Source organism: Gossypium arboreum, chromosome 7 (genome assembly GCF_025698485.1).
Source record: "Gossypium arboreum isolate Shixiya-1 chromosome 7, ASM2569848v2, whole genome shotgun sequence".
Classification (NCBI taxonomy): domain Eukaryota; kingdom Viridiplantae; phylum Streptophyta; class Magnoliopsida; order Malvales; family Malvaceae; genus Gossypium; species Gossypium arboreum.
Window position 1 is genome coordinate 4,823,750 of NC_069076.1, and position 22,147 is coordinate 4,845,896.

Here is a 22,147-nt window from a genome sequence, read left to right on the forward strand (position 1 = left end):
TTTTACAAGAAATTTATCTGTAGATCTGCACTATTACAAATACTTTGACAAGGAGAAATAAAAATTTGAGTTACAACGGGGTTATCATCATGCATGGCTCGCCCCTGAAAAATGGGACTTTATTTGCAGGTGAAAGCCAGCTTGATATCCCTGTTGATATTCTGAACAAATTGAACCAGTGAGTGATTACAAGGCTTAACAAATACAATGCTAGATACAAGATAGAATACAGTTTTTGGAAAGGGAAATGTTATTCTGTTCCTAGAATAGGCCATTAACAGGCGATGTGCTAAACACCGGCATCTCTTTGGTCGATGCATTTCCGCTGTTGCTGCTACTGCTTTTCCTCCGAGGCTTTGCCTCACCGAGCATTGTAATCACATCTCGCATCGATGGTCTGTCCTTTGGGAGCTTGGCAGTGCAGAGAAGTGCTATCCTAACAACTAAGAGCATCTCTTCTTGAATATGCTTACAGTTCCCTAAATTAGGATCTAATTCCTCTTCTAAAGCTCTGTTGTCTCCAACCTTTCTCCTAATCCATTCAACAATGTTAATGGATTCTCCAAACTCCGGATCTAAAGGCCGTTTCCCGGTTAAAAGTTCCAGTAAAACCACCCCGAAGCTGTAAATGTCAATCTTTTCATCGACCTTCAAAGTGTAACCGTACTCTGTTACAAGGTCATTAAGCAATACATTAGGATTAGTATATAAAAATGGAATCAAATCCATGGAAGTAAGATGTTAAAACTGCTGACTTACCGGGCGCTATGTAGCCGTAGGACCCTGCAACCATCGAGACCGTTTCATTCTTCCTAACCATCATCCTTGCCAAACCAAAATCTGCAATTCTTGCCTCGAGATTTGCATCGAGCAGTATGTTGTTCGACTTGATGTCTCGATGTATTACAGGTGGATGACAATCATGATGAAGATAAGCAAGGCCTTGTGCAACACCAAGTGCTATGTTGTACCTTGAAACCCAATCTACCAGCAGCCTACCGGCTTGCTTGCCGTACAAGGCATCTGCTAAGCTACCATTGTGCATAAACTCGTACACTATCATCATGCTAGTATCATTATGAAGGAATCCTAATAACCGAACTATGTTTCGATGCCTAAGTTTCCCTAAGAGATTCACCTCTCCAACAAAATCCCCACTGTTTCCGTTTTCGATGTCAGTTCCTGATCTCCACAGCTTTTTAACTGCTACGACTGCATTTGACTGCGGCATCTCAGCCTTGTATACGACCCCGGTGGCTCCCATCCCAACCACATTTGTTTCTTTGATACAGGCTAAGATGTCAGCAGCTGTGAAACCAAGTCTTTGGAATGCCATTAATCTCCACGGCCATTCTCCCTTTCCTGCTTCAAACCTTTCTTCAAAGCAACTACCATGTGAGTACCACTTTTTATAGAACGATCGCCCACTGATGAGTAAGATTCCAGCTGCTAGAACCGATGAAATCCCAGTGAGCCATCCAGCAACAATATGCTTTGCTCGCAAACTTCTTTGCCTTGATGAAGTTTGTGAATGTAGGTTACATTGAGGGAGAGCACCACCACAGAGACCAGCATTGCCGACAAGATCATCCGGATTGATTGTTCTTAGCACACCATTTGCAGGAACTGGACCCTCTAGTTTGTTATACGAAACATTGAACATTTCTAAAGCTGGAGAGGTTCCAAAATTACCAGGTATCCCACCTGTTAGAGAGTTGTTAGACAAATCGACAACAGCCAAAGTAGGCATCATAGCAATCGATTCCGGAATATCTCCGGTCAATCGGTTATTCCTTAGATTCAAAGTGACTAATTTCTCACATGAAGCAATGCTAGCTGGAATACTTCCTGTGAAATGGTTTGTTGACAGATCAAGCACAGAAAGTGATGGCCAATCCTGAAACTGATCTGGGATTTCACCAACAAAGTTATTGTTTGAGGCAATGAACGTTTGCAGGCTCGAGATTGAAAGAATGGTAGAAGGGAGAGAAGATTCAAGATCATTATTAGAAAGATCAATAAAAGAAAGTGATGTAGAAGAAGCTATATCATCCGGGATTGTCCCGGTGAGGCTGTTATTTGCCAATTCTAACCTCTGAAGCCTCCCAAGTTTACCAAGCCCAACTGGAATTGTCCCGGATAGAAGATTATTCTGCACTCGAACACGAACTAGTGACGGACAATTTGATAAGCTGACTGGCAATGCCCCTGAGAAAGCATTGTTGAATAGAATGAGCTTGGTGAGATTGCCTCCATCACACAAGGTCTCCGGGATTTCACCAGAGAATGAATTGGACGATATGTCCAACCACTGCAACGGTGAATTCTTGCCAAGATCGATCGGCAGTGAGCCTGACAAGGAATTGTTCCACAACTCAAGTACCTGCAATTGTGTCAAACCTCCAATTCCGGTAGGAACTGAGCCTGATAATCGATTGCACATTAAGTTCAAGAGCTGTAAGTTCTTAAGATCGGATATCTCAGCAGGAATTTCTCCAGATAACTCATTATCAGACAAATCCAGCAGCTGCAACGAAGTGATGTTGCCAATTGATGGGTGAATCTTACCTTCAAAACTGTTCTTATACAAGAAAACTGTTTCGAGTAGCTTGAGTCTCCCTAGTTCAGCTGGAATCTCTCCACTAAGATTACCAACTGCCAAATCAAGGTACTTTAGACTAGAAAGGTTCCCAAACTCAACTGGTATTCCCCCTTCAAATTCGTTGTACCCCATAATTATAGTCTCCAGTGATGAAAGCTGCCCCAATTCTCCTGGTATCTGGCCAGTGAGATTATTCCCTGAAAGGCCAAGAAACTTTAACTTGTGCAAGCTCTTGAAAGACTTTGGAACTGAACCCTGGAAGAAATTGCCTCTCAGGTCTAGCGTCTCCAATGAAGTTACATTGCCAAGTTCCTCAGCGAGAACTCCTGTGAAACTGTTGCTTGAACCATTCAGGAAAGTTAGCCCTGCAGCTCTTGCAAAACCCACAAGGAAGCTGCCGGTGAATGAATTAGAGCTCACGTCAATGCTGTTAAGTGATGTGAGATTGGATATGGTTTCCGGTAAAGCCGACGACAGTTGATTGCAACACAAGTTGAGAGAAGTAAGGCGTTTCAGCTGTTGGATATCGTCAGAAACTCGTCCGCTGAGATTCATAAACGAGAGATCAAGCTTTTCAACTGCCCCATCAGAGTTGCACCATACACCAGTCCAATTACAGTGAGCTGAATGCTTCAATGCCACATTGTCCGGCAATTTCCAATCTCGAAGGCTATTCAATGGATCGATAAGACCGGCTTTTATCGATAACAAAGCCGATACTTCATCATTCAGGTTGGTTTTTTCAGCAAGACCGAAAGAACAAGAACCAATACAGTAGCAGAAGAACAACAATGATAAACGGATTCCCATTTTCATATTGATCTTCTTAAGTGGCATCTCAGTAGCAGAAGAACAACAATGATGAATGGATTCCCATTTTCATATTCAAGAACTAGAAACAGGGAAAAGATGAGCAAAGTGGCATGGTTACATTAGTGTTTTTGGAAGAAAAGAAGAGTGGTTGATGCATAAGTATTGGTATATAAATATTAAAGAAATGGGTGATTAGTTTAATTATTGGAGAGCTCGTGAGTTCTTGGGTTCTGCAACAGCTGTTATACAGGGAAGCTTTTGGACTTTAATGGAAGTTTCTCCGACACTAAACATGGTGAATAGATAAAAGAGAATAAACCTAAACATATAAGTAATACAAATTTACATATATGAAATCACATTTAGTCAACCTAAGCGATTAACAAACGGTGTAAATACCTATTTAATCCTATTAATTTTAAAATAAATAAATTGATCTCTTTCTCAATAAAAGTTATATTTTTTTATAATTATAATTTTTTAAAAACTTCTAAAATTATATAAAAAAATTAAAAATTCAAAATTTTTCTAAAATAATAATTTAGGAGCTAAATAAGTTTATTATACACATTCTAACATGGAATTAATTATATTATAACAAGATTTTAATTTCACATGTTTAATTTTTTTAATTTAACTCGAACAATTTCATTTGATTCGAGTCGACTCTATTCGATTCGAGAAAATTTCACATCGAGTTAAAATGATATAATAAAACTATTCAACTCAATTAACTCAAAATTTTTTTATTCGATTCAACATACTAAAAAGTTTTTTAAAAGAAAAAGGTGCAGATGGTTGAAATCATTTCCAGGTGAAGGTGAAGAAAAGGGTAAGGTTAACTTCAAAGTATGACAAGAATTTAGGAATTATTGATGTACATGTGACCTTCTCAACATCAAAGCTAAAGTAATACTGGCAACTTCTACTTCCATTATTTTTAATAGAACAAACAGTGATTAAATACAAATTAAAGAAAAAAAACCTAATTTATAATTGTAAAGACACAAAAACCTGGTCCCATCATGTCCTAATAAATTAATAATCTATGTGAGGGTGGCTTTACTTATTTGATATGATTGAATTGGAAGGAATCTTTCCATGTTATAGGCCAACTAAATAGAGAGAAAGGTAGAAAGACAAATTTTGTAAATGATATAAATCTTAAAATTATATTGATTTAATATGTAATTTTGTATTTATAAATTTTAATTTGGTATAACTATTAGGTGAGATTCTAATTGTGGTTTAAATGTATATTTGAAATTTTAATTTTGATTTAATCATACACATTTAAAAAATAAATACTTCAATTTATTTTTATATTGGATAAATATAATTTTTATTTTATATATAAATAAAACGATGTTATATCAATAATTATGTTAATAATTTATAATAATTGGATCAAATCAAAATTTCATATATAAAATTACACAAAATTAAAGTTCAGTATATATAATTGCACATTAAACCATAATTTATGTATAGTTTTAGTATTTAGAAATACTGGAGTTTTTTTTTTATTGTTAGAATTTCTATTATTTTCTCAATTTGATTAACCTTTCTTCTCTTATAAATATCATTCTTTAAACACATTCAAGACCCAATGTTATTATAGATAATGGTAATGAAAGAAAATACCCTCCATAGTCAAAATGAAAATAATAAAACATCTAATTGAATTAAACATTTTTATAAAAATAATATTAAAATTTTAATTATTATAAAAATAGAGTAAACATCAAATTAATTATGAAAATGGAGTGTTTGCTACAGAAAATTTTATGCCGCTTGACATTTTAGTGGCATGATGAACTTTAAAAATAAAAATCAAACAAAAAACTGAAAAAGTAAAAAAATAATTTTTTTAATTGGTGCCGCCAATATGTCAAGCGGCATCCTCTTGATTAAAAAGAAAAAAAATGATTTTAAGGATTAAATGTAATAAAAAATTATTGTCTAGTAGAACCACAAATTAGGTTTTTATTTTATTTTATTTTTCTCTTTTCAACCTTTTATTTTTCTTATCATATTTTTTTATTTTACTAGTGTCACTAATGGGTTAGACGACACCCCAAAAGATATTTTTTCTCACCTTTTCAGTCTTTTTTTTTTTTAATTTATCGAAGAGCTAAGGGGTTGACAGCATCCGGTTCTATTAAAATAAAAAAATTCATTTAAGTTCTTTATAATTTTAAAATTTTAAATTAATAATTGTAAAATTACATATTAGTCCAAAAATGATAAAATTTTAATTTAATCCTTTAAAAATTATAAAATATAAACTATTAAAATGATAAAATTACATTTTTACTATCATAATACAATTTAATTCTAACCCAAAAAATTTCTGACTCCGCTACTAACAGTACCCAAAATTATTGTAACAAACACTCTATTTTCATAATTAATTTGTTGTTACTCTAATTTTATATAAAAGCCTAATTAAACATATGAATATTAATATTTAGAGAATTGATAGAGAGAAAGATGCATGTGGACAGATTTGTCTTATCCTTTTTAGAAAGAAAGAAGTACCGAGTTGCTATATTAAAGAAAAAGAATGTTCGGTCATCAGTTATGTAGTACAGAAAACAAAACTAGGAAGTTAAAGCCATGATGCACCATCATCAATCATGCTCCACCACCCCACCGCCATTTTTTCTTCACATAATATTACTTACATAAATAAACTAATCTTCCACATGCTAACATGTGGGCTGATTTTTTTTTATTTATTTCATAAAAGGTGAAACGGTGCATTTCCTATTGAAGATTACTAATGTAGACGTGGATGACATGTGAACCAAATAATTATATTTCCACATAATTAACATGATATAACATACTTTAATAGGAATAATAGGTTAAATCTAGAGCTGCTCATAGTTAGCTCGGAATGGGTTCGGGTTAGATCCATGCAATGTGTTTAGATTAATTTTTTAAATTTAAATTCGACCCATTTTAGAAAAAAAATTTATTATTTGCTCAAATTTGACTCAATTTAAAAAGATAAACTCAATCCGATCCGTCAATATTTGGTTTTTTAGATTAGTTTTATTTAAAAATATTTTAAAAAAATATAAAACACTAAAAAGGCTAAAATAAAAGTTTTCTAAGACATTAAAATAATACCTTAAATATAATAAATGTATTATTATATTAAAAAACACAAATAAATATAATGAATATTTTATTGTATTAAATATAATTTTAAAATTTTATATTTTGGATTGGGTTATTTAGTTGAGTTAGTTGAGTATATTTTTTTTAAGTTTTGGGTAATGGGTTTAATTGTTATTAAGTTGGTTACTTAATATAAATATAATATATATAATTAATATGAAATTTCTATAATATAATATATTTGGGTTGGGCTAAGCTTCGACTATAAAATCTTGCCTAAGGCTCAGCTCATATAGAAATTTGGTCTTAAGTTTTACTCAAGCCCATCTTTTGAGTATCGTATTTTGTCTAAACTTTTCTATTTTTCAAACAGGCTTTCGAGCCTGGATGGATGACCCAACTCATGAGCAAGTTAATTATATCACATTGCATTAAAAATATATGGGTAAACTACAAAAATAGTTACTTTTGTATGTCTCAGATTATATTTTAGTCATTTATGTTTTAAATGTTACATTTTAGTCACTTACATTATTGTTTTGTTACGAAGTGGTCACTTTCTCCTTAAGCTCCGAGACCTCCCTAACGGCAATCCTACGTGGCAGTCCAAATGGGATTTAAATGCCAACTTACTGGGATGAGAGTAGATTTTTAATTGAATAAATTTAATTAATTGAAAATTTTAAATTAATTACACCTTGAATTGGAAAAGAAAAACAATTCATCTTCTTTTTATTTTAGTTTTGTTTTCCATTTTGACTGAAAAAACTATTCTCATACTAATTAGACATCCAAGTTAGTATTTAAAACCCATTTGGACTGTCACATAGGATTGCCATTAGGGAGGTAATGAAGCTTAACGACAAAGTGACTACATCATAACAAAATGATAACGTAAGTGACTAAAATGTAATATGAGGCAAACAAAAGTGACTATTTCATAAAAGTTGTTTTCAATTAAACAAACATACATTTGAGATTTTCTTATTTTTTCATTGTTTAATTGAATTTATTTTTATCTATAATTTTATATTTTACATTGTTTTTGCATATATTAATAATATTATGTTAAATTTAGATTCATTACAACGTCATTTTTAATTACATGACTACTAAATGAGTATTTTAATTACATGACTACTAAATGAGTATTTTTATTTAAAATGTGACATCAACAAAATTGACAAAAAATTTAACGATGTCAACAATTAGACTTGATTTTCAAATTTGAAAAGTAAATGGACTAAATTCTTGAAAATAAAAGTACAAAGACTAAATTACAAATTTGTGAAGTGTACATAGACTTATGACATATTTTAATCTTTATACTACAAAACAGTTATTATTAATATATTTATAATTGTAATAAATATTTATTATTAAAATATTAATATTGAATATTTTCAATAATATGTGAATAATATTATTTAAATTTATTATTTTAAAGTTTATTATTAAAATAAAATTAAAATATTAAATAATTTATTAAAATAATAATTTATATTTATTATATTAATAATTTATTATATGACTAAATATAAATAAATAATTATTTATGTTTAATAATATTAAAAATATAATATTTTAAATATTTTAAAATAAAATAAAATTTATTATTAATATAATAATATTAAGGTTGATTTAAGTTAAGTTTTATATAAAAATAAAATTATTTATAAATAAGCTTTTTCCGGAAAATGACTTACGCTTTTCAAAAGGGCAAGTTATTTTCCATGAAAAAAGGTTTATTTTACCTGTAAGTCATTTTCCGTTGACTAAATTATTTTTTGAGAAACAAACATAAAAAAATACAGAAAATATTTTCCGTAAAATATTTTACATATAAACAAACCGATCATTATATTTATAATTATATGCAGAATAAATCCCAAAAATAGGGGGAATTGGGAGAATGAAGTATGAACAACAAACCATAGTATTCTTCAACATAACAATAAATAAACTATGAACAAATACAATTAACGCTCACTAAAGCAGCACATGAGAAAGCAAGAGACTTAAAATAACAGGAACAAATACAAACAGAAAGACGCTACTAAAATCTACTGTAGCACCACCGCCTGTTCTTCTTCTACTAAATGATCTGGGTTTTGAACATCCTCCTCCGCCGAACTTAAGATCTCCCAAGTAGATATGCACCCCTGGATTCTTCATTTTTATGTTACTCCCCACCAACACAGAACTGTTACAACCTTGAACGTTGCTGTTGGTGTAAATGTTGATGCAGCAACAGCCTTCGTGCTCGCCAGACGTGCCGTTACGGATGATCATCGTAGCTCCGGCATTGGTTCCTTCTATGTTAATGGTATTGAAAGAGCCTAAGCCAATTTCTGGGGTACCATCGGTTCCCGACATTGTTGGGGTTTTTTTTGGGTTGGTTTGTTTTGTAATTGTTGGGTCAAAAAGTATATCATAGTTAATTTCAATGGGTTTTGCTTCTTTGCTTGCGCATATGAGTCTGTATTTGGTTCTTGGTTGTCCGCGACAACAAGAAAAGTTCAAAATATTCTATTAGAATGACTTCAACTACACTCTTTTCTCATCTCTTCTCATCTTAGAGGAAAAACCTAATAAACCCTACCGTCAGAGTGGCTAAATGGAAAATTTCATCTTCAGTCCTTTTATAATATTAAAAATTTTAAATTAATATATGATAAAATTGTACTTTGGTTCATTTTTAAAATTGATTTAATCCTTTAAAAATTATAAAGATTTAAAAATTTAAGATGATGAGATTTCATTTTTACTATCATAAAAGTATACAATTTATAATGTTGACTTCCCTAAAAACTTTTTAACTTCAAGACCGCCATCGTGAACTGACTTTTTCATGCAAAATTATTTAAAGTATGATATTTGAAAATACAATTTAAAAGTTTAATTGCACTAATTATATCAATTATGTGTCTCCATTATCTCAAATCTCAATGTAGGTATTATTGAACCAAAAATATATATAAATTTAGGTATTAAATGCAAACTAAAATTTGAGATGAAGTATTTTTAAAACATATTATTTAAGGCTTCAATTGTATTTATTTGTCATTTTAATATTTTATAAAATTCAATTTAAGGTTTTTAATATAAAATTCATGTTTTCACCCTCTAATTATTTTATTTTATTTTATTTCAGCCTTCCATAACAAAAAATTATGGCTTCATTCTTGTATATGGGAAACTTGGATATTACATTTTTTAAAATACAATGTAACTAAAATTAGGGGATTATTTTTCTAACATGATACCATTTATGCGATAAGTACAACTAGTGGCAAACTCAGGGGTCGACAGGCACCCCAACCCCCTTTAAAATGAAAAATTTTTAAAGATAAAATTATTCTTTGACCTCTTCAAAAATGATAAAATTTTGATTTAACCCTTTAGAAATTATAAATATATATGCTATTAAAATGGTAAAATTAAATTTTTATTATTGTAAAAATATACAATTTAATTTCAGTCCCCTCAAAAAAAAAATTGATTTCGCCCCTAGATACAACGTGTTTACAATTTGATAAATATATTTTAAACATTATTTATGTTAGATCTAAGTTATTATTTAACACCCAAGGTAATAGCTAGGTTGATTGAAAGACCTTATTGAAATGAGATTTGATAGTTTTAGGATTTAATTATAACACTTTAAAATTTAGGTGGGATGTTTAGTGAATTAACCCAAATAAACCGATCGATTCAAAGGCTCAAAGTCTCCACTATCCGGGCAAAAAGTTGGCAGCCTTAAATTATATGGGGCCGAAAATGAAAAAGCACAAAATCCATTAATGAATCGAAAAAGTGGCCCCAGCCCAGGCTGAACAACAGTGCAAGACCAAGAAAGTACCGCCCGCTTGTTTCCATTTTCAAGCCGCTAAACCCCTTGGCTTGATTTGGGTGGCTCAGGTACCAGGGCTATACCATTACCAGGAGCCTACTACAGTCTACAGCTATAATCCTCTGTAAATCAAAAATAAAGTTACGTTTTAGAATTCGAGCGAACAGCGAGGGGAAAGAACGAAATGGAAGACGAAGCCGAAATTTACGACGGAATCAGAGCTCAGTTCCCTCTTGCTTTTGGTAAGCGGCAAAAATCCCAAACCTCTCTTGAAGCCATTCACAACTCCACTCGCCGTTCCACCGCCGGAGCCGCTGCCTCCGCCGCTAGTAATAGTACTAATAAAACCAATGAAGCCCTTCCGTCTCTTTCCTCCTCTTCCAAAGCTTGGCTCGATTCCCTTAGCAATTCTAAGTCTCCCAACCCTAACCCTAATGACTCCGTGATTGGCCCGCCTCGTCCGCCACCTGGTCCAGTTCCTGATGAGGATGACGAAGACGTCATGGTAGGACCTCCTCCGCCTCCTCCAGGTTCCGGTGAGGATGACGATAACGATGTCATGATTGGGCCGCCACGCCCGCCAGTTGGGCCGAGTTCTGACTCGGAGGAGGATGAGGAGGAGAACCGTTATCGTATTCCAATAAGCAATGAGATTGTTCTCAAAGGGCATACTAAGGTAATTCATTTAATCGTAATTTCTCCAAGGTAAAATTCCTTTTTTCTATCTCTTATTACTAAAGTAATTAATCCTAATTATGTTTAATGCTTTCAGATTGTTTCAGCTCTTGCGATTGATCACTCTGGCTCTAGGGTTCTTTCGGGTAGTTTTGACTATACGGTTCGAATGTTTGATTTTCAAGGAATGAATTCTCGTTTACAATCATTTAGACAGCTTGAACCATTTGAAGGCCACCAAGTTCGTAATCTAAGCTGGAGTCCCACATCAGACCGGTTCTTATGTGTCACTGGCTCTGCTCAAGCTAAGGTTACTTCTTACATAAGTAATTAGTGTGTTTTTGTGGGATGTTCTAGTATTGATTGAATAGTTGCTCATGATTGTATTCTGATTTTCAATTTAGATATATGATCGAGATGGACTTACTTTAGGCGAGTTTGTAAAAGGGGATATGTATATTCGCGATCTGAAGAATACTAAGGGACATATATCGGGGCTGACTTGTGGAGAGTGGCATCCAAAAACCAAGGAGACAATTTTGACATCATCTGAAGATGGATCACTTCGTATATGGGATGTGAATGACTTCAAAAGTCAAAAGCAGGTGTGTTTGTGTGTGTGTTTACATTGCTGATTTTATTGGAAGCGAATTAGGTAAGAAAATGGTTCACTTGTTTATTATCCAGGTTATCAAACCAAAACTTGCAAGGCCAGGAAGAATTCCTGTTACAACATGTGCATGGGATCGTGAAGGGAAATGTATTGCTGGTGGAATTGGTGATGGTTCTATACAGGTACTTGTTTCTGATATCTAAACACTTCTTTTATGTTGATTGATTGCAAAATGGCTTGGTGTTGTGTTGCTGCTTCTGCTTTCTCAGTAATCAGATGTATTGATTGCTTGAACTATTTTGTAGATATGGACCCTTAAGCCTGGATGGGGAAGCAGACCAGATATATACATTGAAAAAAGTCATTCTGATGATATCACTGGGCTTAAGTTTTCTAGTGATGGGAGAACTTTGTTGTCCAGAAGCTTTGATGGTTCACTCAAGGTAATTTTCAGAGTTTCAGACGGTGATGAAATCCCCTCTTCCCCAAACCCCAAAACCAAAAAAATACATTCTAGAATCTTGATATTTGTCATGAATTGTGAATAAATGTCAGATTTGGGATTTACGCCAAATTAAAGCCCCTCTCAAGGTGTTTGATGATCTCCCAAATAACTATGCCCAAACAAATATTGCATTTAGTCCCGATGAGCAACTCTTTCTAACTGGAACATCCGTTGAGAAGGAAAGTACCGTTGGAGGTTTGCTGTGTTTTTATGATTGTTCAAAACTTGAACTTGTTCAAAGAGTTGGGATATCTCCTTGTTGCAGTGTGGTGCAGTGTGCTTGGCACCCAAGATTAAATCAGGTATGTCATAGTGTTGTCTCTCTCTGCATTATCCTAAGCGCAGATTCATATGCATGCATGGTAAGAAAGCACTAACTTATAACAATAAAATAATACACTAATTTATTTGTTTCTGTTTCTAGATATTTGCTACATCAGGAGACAAAAGCCAAGGAGGGACTCATGTCCTATATGATCCAACACTTAGTGAGAGAGGAGCTCTTGTTTGTGTTGCACGTGCACCTAGGAAGAAATCTGTTGATGATTTTGAGGCACCGCTTGTGATTCACAATCCTCATGCACTACCATTATTTAGAGACCAACCAAGCCGTAAGCGTCAACGGGAGAAGATACTGAAGGATCCTGTCAAGTCACATAAACCTGAACTTCCAATAACAGGACCAGGACATGGTGGTAGGGTCGGTTCAACCAAGGGAAGTTTGTTGACCCAGTACCTTCTTAAGGTAATGGTGTTTTTCCTTTCTAAGAACTTGCCTGTCTTGGGTTTGTTAAAATTTTAATGTTGTATAACTAAAGCTGGTGGAAGAGACTTACCTGTTGCCTGTCATTGCAGCAAGGGGGAATGATCAAAGAAACATGGATGGAAGAAGATCCTAGAGAAGCTATACTTAAGTACGCTGATGTTGCAGCAAAAGACCCAAAGTTCATTGCTCCTGCATATGCTGAAACCCAGCCAGAACCTGTTTTTGCAAAGTCAGATTCTGAGGATGAAGAGAAATGATCTGATTGTGGTGGCATTTCATTCTCTACTTTTTAGTTTTTTTCCCTTTCTAAATGATGATTATCCAATGCTTGATAGTTATACATAGGTTACTTTCTTACTGTTAAGGTTCTGACTCTTGACCCTTTTTTTGGCAGCTGATATGTATGATCTCTATGTTACCAAGTTAATATGGCTCCTACGGAACTCATTGAATTGAACTGGCTATCTGGAAGGTGCAATTATTGATGTTTTTTGCTGACATTCTTGTCTTGTTCGACTGGTCTGTAATTTATTATTTGCATGTCATCCTCAAAAAATGATTGATTCATTTGTCCTACCAATTGTAGGGTTCATGTCAAAATTAGTTTGTACTTTTATCATAATACACAATAATATCAATGGGTATATCGTATTACATGCTAAATAGAAATATGCACAATCAAGCTAAAGATTTGTCCAATGTGAATCATAGAAATTGATTGCATAAGCAATTAATTCTTGTTTAAATGTTTTCTTTTGTATATCTTGGAGTGGTCAACTGCTCATGGTTGAAGCTTAGCTGGGTTATACCTATCTTCTTCTAATTGGGATTGTTTGATTCATTCTTTTTTGTTAAACCTTACTTCAAGCTGCCATAAATAGATAGTAACCTTACAATCACTCAAAGATTTACCCATTGCTTGTTTTACCCTTTAATCATAGATATTCAGATAATTCTCTTTTTCATATGCCGGTTCGAAACTGGAATGATTAATACCCGGCATGATTAATACCGATTAGTTATTGGGCTCTTCACTGAATATTTTACTTATTTTATGCAGGATGGATCCTTGAACTTACTGCCCATGGTGAATCATTGTAAAAGATTAGGCTACTACAGCCCTGTTAGACTTTCATGGTGAGAATAGTATCTTTAATGAAATCTACTTTTAGCTGTAAGGGATAGTGATAAATTTTATTAATGATGGTTGGTTTGTCCTTCGTGGTCAAAGAGGGTAGGTTAGTTTGCGAAGCTTTGATGTGTAAGCTGATTGAAGAACAGATGATCCAGTAATATTTATAGCTAAATACAATGACCAAGAATATGAGTTGCTCTATAGACTGTGCGATTAAACTATTGACATTTACAAGGATTCACGAGTAATAACAAATCTCTGATCTTCTAAGCATCACATCCCATAAAATATTAGGGATGATAACAGTTGTTTGCAACCTTCTCTATGGCATTTCCCAATTATTATTATTATCATTATATGTTACAAAATTCATTTTTTCCCAATCGTTTGCTGCAAGTGAGTTCGCATTTTATGGCTCTTCCTCTGCAGCAGCCATTGTCATTTGATATGGCTTTGTGTCAGTACCGTACCAATATAGTTTCAGATACTATCCCTTTCAGGCTATATAAAGTGCATTTCTTTTTTTTCTTATTCTTCTTTTTTTTATAGCTGATGGAGCTTTTTGCATCTAGGAAATTTCACCTGATGCCAACATACCTGTTAGTGGGGGGTTTAAGTTAGTTCTCATTCTCATATCTTGACAAACGAGAATCTGATAGAACGGTGAATAGTTGTGTGTCTACAAATAGCTGCAAACAACAAAACAGGAATATGTGAAGTAGTTGAAGCTGTTCAGTTACCAAGTCTAAGCAGTCATTCTGAACATTTGAGATTTAATTTTAAATCATTCACACACTTCAGCATTAGTATGGAGAGTTGTATGCTTTGTAAGTATCATTAAAACCAAAACTGCATAAAATACCTTAATAAATGGCCGGTCCTTAATCGGAAAAGAATCGATAAAGCTATCTTTAAGTAACAAGGAAACCTGTTAGTTAATCAAAGATTAAAAAAGGAAGCTGAGAAACATGTAGCATTTCTGCTGTAATCATTAGGAAACAAACTGGAAGAACCAACAGCATAATAGTAGAAGCATAGGAAGTGCCCAACCCTGTCCTGGTCTGATTGTACGCTAGTAATTGTATGAGACCTCAGATTTGCACAGAGTGACTCTAGGTAGTCCCTCATGATTGCCAAAAATTGGATTGCAGCTTCAGCCTGAGTGCGTAAAAAGGTAAAATATTTGGTCGGAAGTTAGTTGCTGTTGGAAAATGAATGTAAATAGTACAGAAAAAAAAAGATGGTTGTGTAAGCTAAAGGAACAGAAAACAACTTGGATGGTTAAATCTACTGTTAAAACAGAATTCATGTTGGCATGCAAGTAGAAACAGCATATTATGGTAGTGGTGATGAGTATACACCTGCACTTCATTGCACCTATATGTAGGATGCTTCTTAGCAATTGAACCTTCAAATGCAAGTGTGGAATGTATCGGTCCTAGTTCTGATACAAGCTCTTTCCGTTGAGGAAGTTGCGGCACGTAACATGTTTTCACCTGAAGAACAGTCGAAACAACCAACAACAATGCTTGGGAGTAAAGGGCAAAACACTTCCTGCGATACTAACCAATAAAGTGCAAAACTATGTTCAAAAACCACAAAAATACCTGTTTCTTGGGCAAATTAACTTGAACAAGATTGGATGTTGATTTCATTTTCAAATCAGCTGGTTTATCTTGTACGCCAACCTACAAAATGAAAGAAATGTGATACCAAGCGTCTGTGTTTTTAACTTCATTCATGCGTAATATAAAGTAAAAGCTTTGACCTGCTTGACAAATACCAAAAAGGGTACTATTCTTTTTTTTTTGACACCCAAAAATAAAACACTAAAACTCACAAGAAATGGAACAGGTGCATCAAGAAAATCAAGCATTCTCATAGGCAGTACCTGAGTGCAAGAGAATTTCACAAAAATGAGAAATAGTGGATCACATGAATTAGTCTTAATTGAAACAAAGCTACATCCACAAAGATATCTGTCAACTTTCAAAGAAAGAGCAGCAGGGATATGAAGGTTATGGAAGATTACTGGAAGCAATAAGCTCTGCCACTGAAACGGACGAATGATAGGAATAAGGGATAACACCACGGCCGATAGAACACCCTGCATAGATGATAGATGAAAATTACTGTCGCCACCCCAATACTACGTTTTATAGCTGACATAGGAATAAAAAATACAATCTCTTCTAACTGATTTAACTTACCAGGTTCGGGCAAACGACTACAATCTGTTTTTCCAGTAACACTCCTGCAATCACTGCCAAAATCTGAAAGAACAATCATAAGGTTCATTTTCATTTGCAATTCAAATGTTGATGGTTATAGAAACAGCTAAAGAAAAGGTATGCATCAAAGAACATTACACCATCAAGAGAGAGAACTCGGCAAATCGTTGCAGTTGTCCATACTGAAAGTGCAAGAGCTTCCTCAGCTGCTGCGAACTTCGCATTGATCTTTCACCAAGTTGAGTGACATCTAAGTAAATATATAAGTTATGAAGGAAATACCTGACTGAAAATACTGTTAACAAAGAAATACCTCAGAAGGTTCCATTGAATAAAAAAAGCTTTCATCCATGGCAAGGGCTGATATCGGAGGTCTCACATACTCGATAGCCTGTAAATGCTCAAGAGGCTGAAAAACTATTTCACTTCCTCGTTGTGGAAGAGCTAAAGCATGATAACTGCAAACTATCTGTAGCAGATCATTTTTGTTTTCCTATCAAAGAGATCAGATACACAAAGATCAAATGGAAATTCAATAACCAAAATCTATGCTACTCTGATTCTTCATTTCTTGAAGTACATGAGTTCTATACCCGTATATGCTCTGATACCAACACCTGAGTCACCCGACTAACATAGGCCTCAATGATATGCAAAAAATCAGAAACAAGAGAAAAACTAACCTTAGCCCATTCCATTATCAAGTCATCTCCATATTCTTTTTCATTATTCCAGAAAAGGTCATCCTCCTCTTCATCATCCTCTGATGTCAGGCTTCTAGCTGGACTGCCAAAGATAACAATATATTACTGAAAATTGTGATCGGAAAAAACTGGAAAAGAACCACAAGAAACTAAGAGAAGTAATCTAAATGGAAACTTCTTTTGTTGAGGAATATTGTAATGTAAACGTAAACAAAGCAGTTTAGTTAATCATAATTCACCACCTGAATAGTGATTGAGAAGAAGTACGACTCCGCAAGCTGAAAACTGATCCAATATCTGGAGAAATTTGTCCATTTTCATGGGTGCCATTTATTCTTTCCAAAGCACTGCAACGAATTTCTGAGGCTTCGGATGCATTATCATCAATATATAGCACACCCTTCCTAACATCCTTCTCTATTTCCCTAACATGACCCCAATCCGAAGCATCACTCGCAGCTACACTTCCAGATGACAATGGTGAACTTATCTTTAAAGAAGCAGATGAAACCTCATCATTGGCAGCAGTGTCACTACTAAGAACTACAGTGCTGTTAACAGGTAATGCAGAAGCCATCCACTCGTTAACATACTCGCTGTTGGGAGTGCTGGTGAAGGTGTTATCATTTATTTGATTATCTTGTTTCGAGGAAGACGGCGCAAGATCATCAAGAGATGGATTCATTTCACTAACAACTTCGGTTATTCGATTCAGGCGCTCCTGTGCAATGATACTGCATGCAAGTAAGATCTTGAGAATTCAGTTATCAGCAAATATTATAGCTATATATTGTTCAAATTTCGGTGATAAACAATTCTCACAGGTGATGGGGGAAAAGGGATTAAACTTTAACCTGTTCAACATCTCATAATGCAACTCAAAGAAAGGCACTCTAGTTAGCAAACAATAGCATCGAGGTGCAGAAACCATATACTGTCTGCTTGATCCTGCAATTGAAGAAAGGCGTGATGAACCACCTAAATTACCAGGCTGTCTTTGTACAAGTTCTGGTACATGCAAGCAAACGCCATAAACCGTAGCATTGCCTGCCACCTAACCAAGGGAGCATAAAATGTTTCACAACCTAATATAAGGTCCTCTTCCTCTAACAAACAAGTGAAAAAAACTGAGATACAGAACAGGCAACTTCTTATGTTGTTGTGGGAGTCAGCAGTACTGACATGAGAGAACATACGAAATGTACCTTGAGTGAAAAAATAAATGCGAAATCATCTCTGCTTAAATGCTCCTGTGGAGAATATAGAATAGTGAAAATGTTACGTTTTGGACTTTGGCCAATGGTAGATGAAGCAAGTAAACTTATAAAACAGAGATGCATTACAAGAATCCTTTAACAGTTCAAACACGGGACAATTAGAGATGCATTAATTTGGCATACCTGTCCATAAAGAACCTCATTTAGCTCGCTAAATGACGGAGTTCTTTCCAGCAATCGTGCCTAATTCATTGAAAAATAAATGTTCGGATTAGGTCCATATATATTAATACCCAGAAAAGGAAAAAAAATCCAGTACAATGAACAAAGATACAAGAAGCCATCAAAATCCTATTTCGGGCTGAAGACTACAACTTAAAAACTAAACTATAGATACAATATATATGAAAAAGGGAAAGGTGCTTCTTGTAATATGTGTACAAAAGTTATATGCAATCACTATAAATGATTTATGTAAGGCTATGGAACATATCCTGCAAATTCTTCCACATTCCTGGTAAATGTCATTAGCTACTCCTATATGTAAGGCTAACAGATGATAATTTTCAATTAGATCATCACAAGCAATTTGCTCACTTGTTCACCAAGTTACAAATTACAATGTCATAGAAAGGCTAAACTTCAGTGAATCATAACCATTTTCTCCCCTCAAACAGGTTAAATATCAGAATGATAAAGTGAATTTTCAAATGCTGTGTGTGAACCAACAGAAGGAATTTCAGACAAATTAACCCAATGACTGTTCTCATTCAAGACGGTTCACACCACGTTAAAGAATTGATATTGCAGTAGACAAGAGTATCACAGTAAAATAGTGAGATCAAACCTTAACACCTCCAGGAAAACAAAAGGTGGCTAAGTCCTTCAAACGCATAGCTAACCTCTTCCCAGGAGGGTATCTAAAAAGTATCTGATAATCAGGGAAAACAAAGTGAGTGGCAGAATAATGATGTCAGCATATATGAAAAGAAAATAAACACAAAGTAAATTCTTGCTTTTATAATAATTTGCAAGGAGAAACTAATCCCCATAAGGTCATGTAATTGTTGTCAAAAATATAGAAGAGTTTTGTCGTATTTAATTATGTACTAAACCTGCGGTTCAAATATTGGAAGTGGAGGTCCATGATTCTGCAGCATTTTAACATCTATCATCCCAGATCTTTTCATATCTGTTTCCCACTTCTTCCTCTTAGCAAAGGCTTCCTCCACAGTCCCAAGATCAGTATCTGGATGAACGCCAGCAATAATGAAGTGCTCAAAGATTGAAGTTGGCTGCTCATATCTAAACTTATCCTGCAACAACATTCTCCAATTGGATTCCAAACTTCTAATACAAATATGTATCAGTATCCTATCAAAGTAACTTACACAAGCCATTTTATCTCTACATCTAAATTCTTTCAAGCAATAGCAGATTTTTGTCAGAATCACTAACTTAAGGTATGCCCTTGACTTCCTACATTAAGGTATACTAGATTATTATAGAATGGTATTTCAAGCAAGGGAAAGAGCAAAATGTTTATCCAGTTCCATGGCTATTCAACCTAAAATCAATTAGCCATGTATTATGACTTCCTATATATCATCAATGTTTGATGTATAAATCAAATGAAAATCAAGGTAGGATTAAGGTTACAAAGTGCAACAAAATGTATCTAAAAGGGAGGAAACAAGTTCAGTGTAAGTACTGATGCTCTTCAAGAACAACTTATATTCAATCAAACAAATTTAAAGCTGCATATAATGCAAACACTAACTGGTTGTAGAAAACCAAGGAAAAACTAAATGAAAAGAAAAGAAAGAAGAGGGAAGGGCTCGGTTCAAATACCATAGTTTTGGAGTGGAGTTGATACCACTGGCGTTTCTGGTTTGCCAGTACCTCAGGATTGAAGCTTGAACGGAACCTGTCGTCCCTCGAATTGCCACCCCATCGCAAAGCTTTCTGCATGGATGTTTTCAATCTCTGGAAACTATTGTTACGGCGATGTGCTGCATTTAGAACATCGCTCTGAGTGCGCCTATGCCCCAACGGCGGCAACCGTGAATAATTCGAACTCCCTGAGGGCTCAGGATTATGTGCTACTCCAATATCCCCTTTTACATCCTCCTCCTCCTCCACCTCAAAAAGATGGTTTAATTCCCAAGAGGGTGATGGTGGATGATCTTCATTTCCTTCAGCTTCTTCCTTGGTTTCCATCTCTAAACACTCTCTTATCTCATCTTACATTTGCTCTTTTCACCAAATACATACAAATCTCTCCTCCATTAGTTTGTCATTCATGTCTAACATGAAACAAGTTCATTCCTTATTCCTCTAAAATTATACCAAGATATGAAATGGAATTCCCCTTTTATTTCCTCTTGATCCTCAAAATCTGTAACTTTTCCAATATATATTCTTCTAAAATCCAATACAAAAATTGCCTCTTTTTACATAAATTTACAATTCCAATGCCAATTCCTGGGCTGTATGATTCAAACACTATAACACCCTGTTTACAAAGAAGAAAAAAGAAACTGAAATTGGTAAAAATTATTGCAAAACTTTGACAACAAAATATGAAAATGCCAAACCAATAACTTATAAATAAATTCCCAACAGCTTTATATTCTTCAAAAAAAAAAAAAATCAACACACAACTTTATTGTAAAAGAAATTTGATATTATAACATGGGATGAAAAACAGCAAATTTAATTGGAAGAGCAACATGAGAGATTCTTCCTTTCCTGAGTTTTTCTTTTTCTTTTTTTTTTCCCTTTTTGATCTGTTTAGCAAACTTTTTGTTCCTTCAAGCAAGAGAGAGAAAAAGAAAAATGCTAAAAATAGAATATGTTATAAATACAAAGAGAAGGAGAGGTTACACAAAAGAAAAGGAGATTAAGCCATCTCTAGGCTTTTCTTTTCTTGAAAATTAACAAAAAAATTAAAATTAAATGAAAAAAAATACAGCTAAATTGTAAACATGACAATATATATAGTGGGAAGTAAATATCCAAATCAAATGCTAGCTTACTTCATTTTTTGCTGAGAGCTTTTTCCCCTTTTGGTTGGTTGGGTTCAAGCTTTGTGTTATCATCCTATTGCTATGGCTATTTCATTGAAATGCTTAACTATATAATAATATTCAGGTCTAAAACAAATAATCATCATCGTACCATGATTATATACTCTCTCTTCAACTAAAAAAAAAACAGAAACCCTTTTTTTCCAGAGAAAAATGTAATTCAATCCTGGTCATAATGAAGGAAAATGGAGGAGATATAAAGGTACTGAAATCATGGAAATGGCATGGGTTTTTGGTAGTTCTTTTATATATTAATTGTCTAAAAACAAAAGAGAAATAATACATCAACTTACTTAAAACGAGAAAGTATAATGGAGATTGATTCAACGTGTGGCGTTCATGCAATGGGAAAAAGGGTGACTACCTAAGTTTTTACCCTTTTAAATGCACTCATGATCAGTGGCCTCGCTGGGCTTCAGGGTTATCGTTTTAGTTAAAATACCTTATAAGTAACTGTAATTCTCATAAACAAAACTCAGATTTAATTGTTAATACTGTTAAATTTATTATATTTAAATAAATAAAATAAAGACTAAATTTTAAATTTAAAAAAATTAAATGAATTTAAGGCATATTCTATCCTATTGTTTCGCTCCTGGTCTTTCTTTATATTTTCTCGGTTTAGAGATGAGAACACGATTTTTTTAACAATATTTTATTATATATTTTTTATATAATACTTAAAATTAGATAAAATTTTTTTTTAACGCACTTAAACTTAAATCTTCTTGCAATGATCATAATATTCGAGCGAGACTTAATTTGCATGAAAACACGAAATTTATAGCACCGGTGATTTAAGTGATTATGCATTT

General features: G+C 33.9%; 4 protein-coding genes across 8 annotated transcripts; 1 reads left to right on the plus strand and 3 right to left on the minus strand.

Annotated features, from left to right (window-relative positions):
* LOC108471891 (MDIS1-interacting receptor like kinase 1-like) lies at positions 1–3,709 on the minus strand. Of its 2 annotated transcripts, XM_053031060.1 has the most exons (3): positions 2,569–3,703; positions 760–2,424; positions 1–668 (listed from the first exon to the last, which is right to left on the minus strand). In XM_053031060.1, the coding sequence occupies exons 1-3, from the start codon at positions 3,437–3,439 to the stop codon at positions 262–264; spliced, it is 2,943 nt and encodes a 980-aa protein (XP_052887020.1). In that variant the 5' UTR covers positions 3,440–3,703; the 3' UTR covers positions 1–261. The 2 variants fall into 2 exon arrangements, with proteins under 2 accessions (XP_052887020.1, XP_017628927.1); XM_017773438.2 differs by having other exon boundaries at positions 760–3,709.
* Positions 3,710–8,470: 4,761 nt separating this feature from the next.
* LOC128295541 (uncharacterized) lies at positions 8,471–9,071 on the minus strand. Its single transcript, XM_053031219.1, has one exon. The coding sequence runs from the start codon at positions 8,918–8,920 to the stop codon at positions 8,534–8,536; it is 387 nt and encodes a 128-aa protein (XP_052887179.1). The 5' UTR covers positions 8,921–9,071; the 3' UTR covers positions 8,471–8,533.
* A 1,219-nt stretch (positions 9,072–10,290) lies between these two features.
* On the plus strand, positions 10,291–14,987 carry LOC108452552 (uncharacterized). Of its 3 annotated transcripts, none has more exons than XM_053030568.1 (11): positions 10,291–11,073; positions 11,170–11,382; positions 11,477–11,677; positions 11,760–11,867; positions 11,991–12,128; positions 12,241–12,492; positions 12,615–12,935; positions 13,046–13,223; positions 13,351–13,428; positions 14,017–14,093; positions 14,641–14,987. In XM_053030568.1, the coding sequence occupies exons 1-8, from the start codon at positions 10,582–10,584 to the stop codon at positions 13,211–13,213; spliced, it is 1,893 nt and encodes a 630-aa protein (XP_052886528.1). In that variant the 5' UTR covers positions 10,291–10,581; the 3' UTR covers positions 13,214–13,223; positions 13,351–13,428; positions 14,017–14,093; positions 14,641–14,987. The 3 variants fall into 3 exon arrangements, with proteins under 3 accessions (XP_052886528.1, XP_052886529.1, XP_017605841.1); XM_053030569.1 differs by having other exon boundaries at positions 14,664–14,987; XM_017750352.2 differs by lacking the exon at positions 14,641–14,987 and having other exon boundaries at positions 14,017–14,292.
* Positions 14,032–21,749, minus strand: LOC108452528 (uncharacterized). 2 transcript variants are annotated; one of them, XM_017750344.2, is made up of 20 exons: positions 21,282–21,612; positions 20,095–20,758; positions 19,359–19,559; positions 19,091–19,174; positions 18,427–18,486; positions 18,232–18,276; positions 17,881–18,080; positions 17,269–17,760; positions 17,006–17,108; positions 16,636–16,815; positions 16,461–16,550; positions 16,302–16,364; positions 16,124–16,198; positions 15,932–15,982; positions 15,699–15,779; positions 15,453–15,587; positions 15,142–15,249; positions 14,954–15,019; positions 14,689–14,780; positions 14,032–14,514 (listed from the first exon to the last, which is right to left on the minus strand). In XM_017750344.2, the coding sequence occupies exons 2-19, from the start codon at positions 20,461–20,463 to the stop codon at positions 14,709–14,711; spliced, it is 2,475 nt and encodes an 824-aa protein (XP_017605833.1). In that variant the 5' UTR covers positions 20,464–20,758; positions 21,282–21,612; the 3' UTR covers positions 14,032–14,514; positions 14,689–14,708. The 2 variants fall into 2 exon arrangements, with proteins under 2 accessions (XP_017605833.1, XP_052886527.1); XM_053030567.1 differs by lacking the exons at positions 14,032–14,514; positions 14,689–14,780; positions 21,282–21,612 and adding an exon at positions 21,626–21,749 and having other exon boundaries at positions 14,973–15,249.
* Positions 21,750–22,147: the final 398 nt, after the last annotated feature.

Bases quoted from the DNA above. Each gene is read 5' to 3' on its own strand.
- LOC108471891 (XM_017773438.2), bottom strand. From the start codon at position 3,439: ATGCCACTTAAGAAGATCAATATGAAAATGGGAATCCGTTTATCATTG. The intron at 669-759 runs GTAAGTCAGCAG...ACCTTGTAACAG, and splicing joins CTACGGCTACATAGCGCCCG to AGTACGGTTACACTTTGAAG.
- LOC128295541 (XM_053031219.1), bottom strand. From the start codon at position 8,920: ATGTCGGGAACCGATGGTACCCCAGAAATTGGCTTAGGCTCTTTCAAT.
- LOC108452552 (XM_053030568.1), top strand. From the start codon at position 10,582: ATGGAAGACGAAGCCGAAATTTACGACGGAATCAGAGCTCAGTTCCCT. The intron at 11,074-11,169 runs GTAATTCATTTA...TAATGCTTTCAG, and splicing joins TTCTCAAAGGGCATACTAAG to ATTGTTTCAGCTCTTGCGAT. The intron at 12,129-12,240 runs GTAATTTTCAGA...AATAAATGTCAG, and splicing joins GCTTTGATGGTTCACTCAAG to ATTTGGGATTTACGCCAAAT.
- LOC108452528 (XM_017750344.2), bottom strand. From the start codon at position 20,463: ATGGAAACCAAGGAAGAAGCTGAAGGAAATGAAGATCATCCACCATCA. The intron at 18,277-18,426 runs GTATGCCAAATT...TATTCTCCACAG, and splicing joins ATGAGGTTCTTTATGGACAG to GAGCATTTAAGCAGAGATGA. The intron at 15,588-15,698 runs GTATTTTTGTGG...ACTGTTCTTCAG, and splicing joins TTAATTTGCCCAAGAAACAG to GTGAAAACATGTTACGTGCC.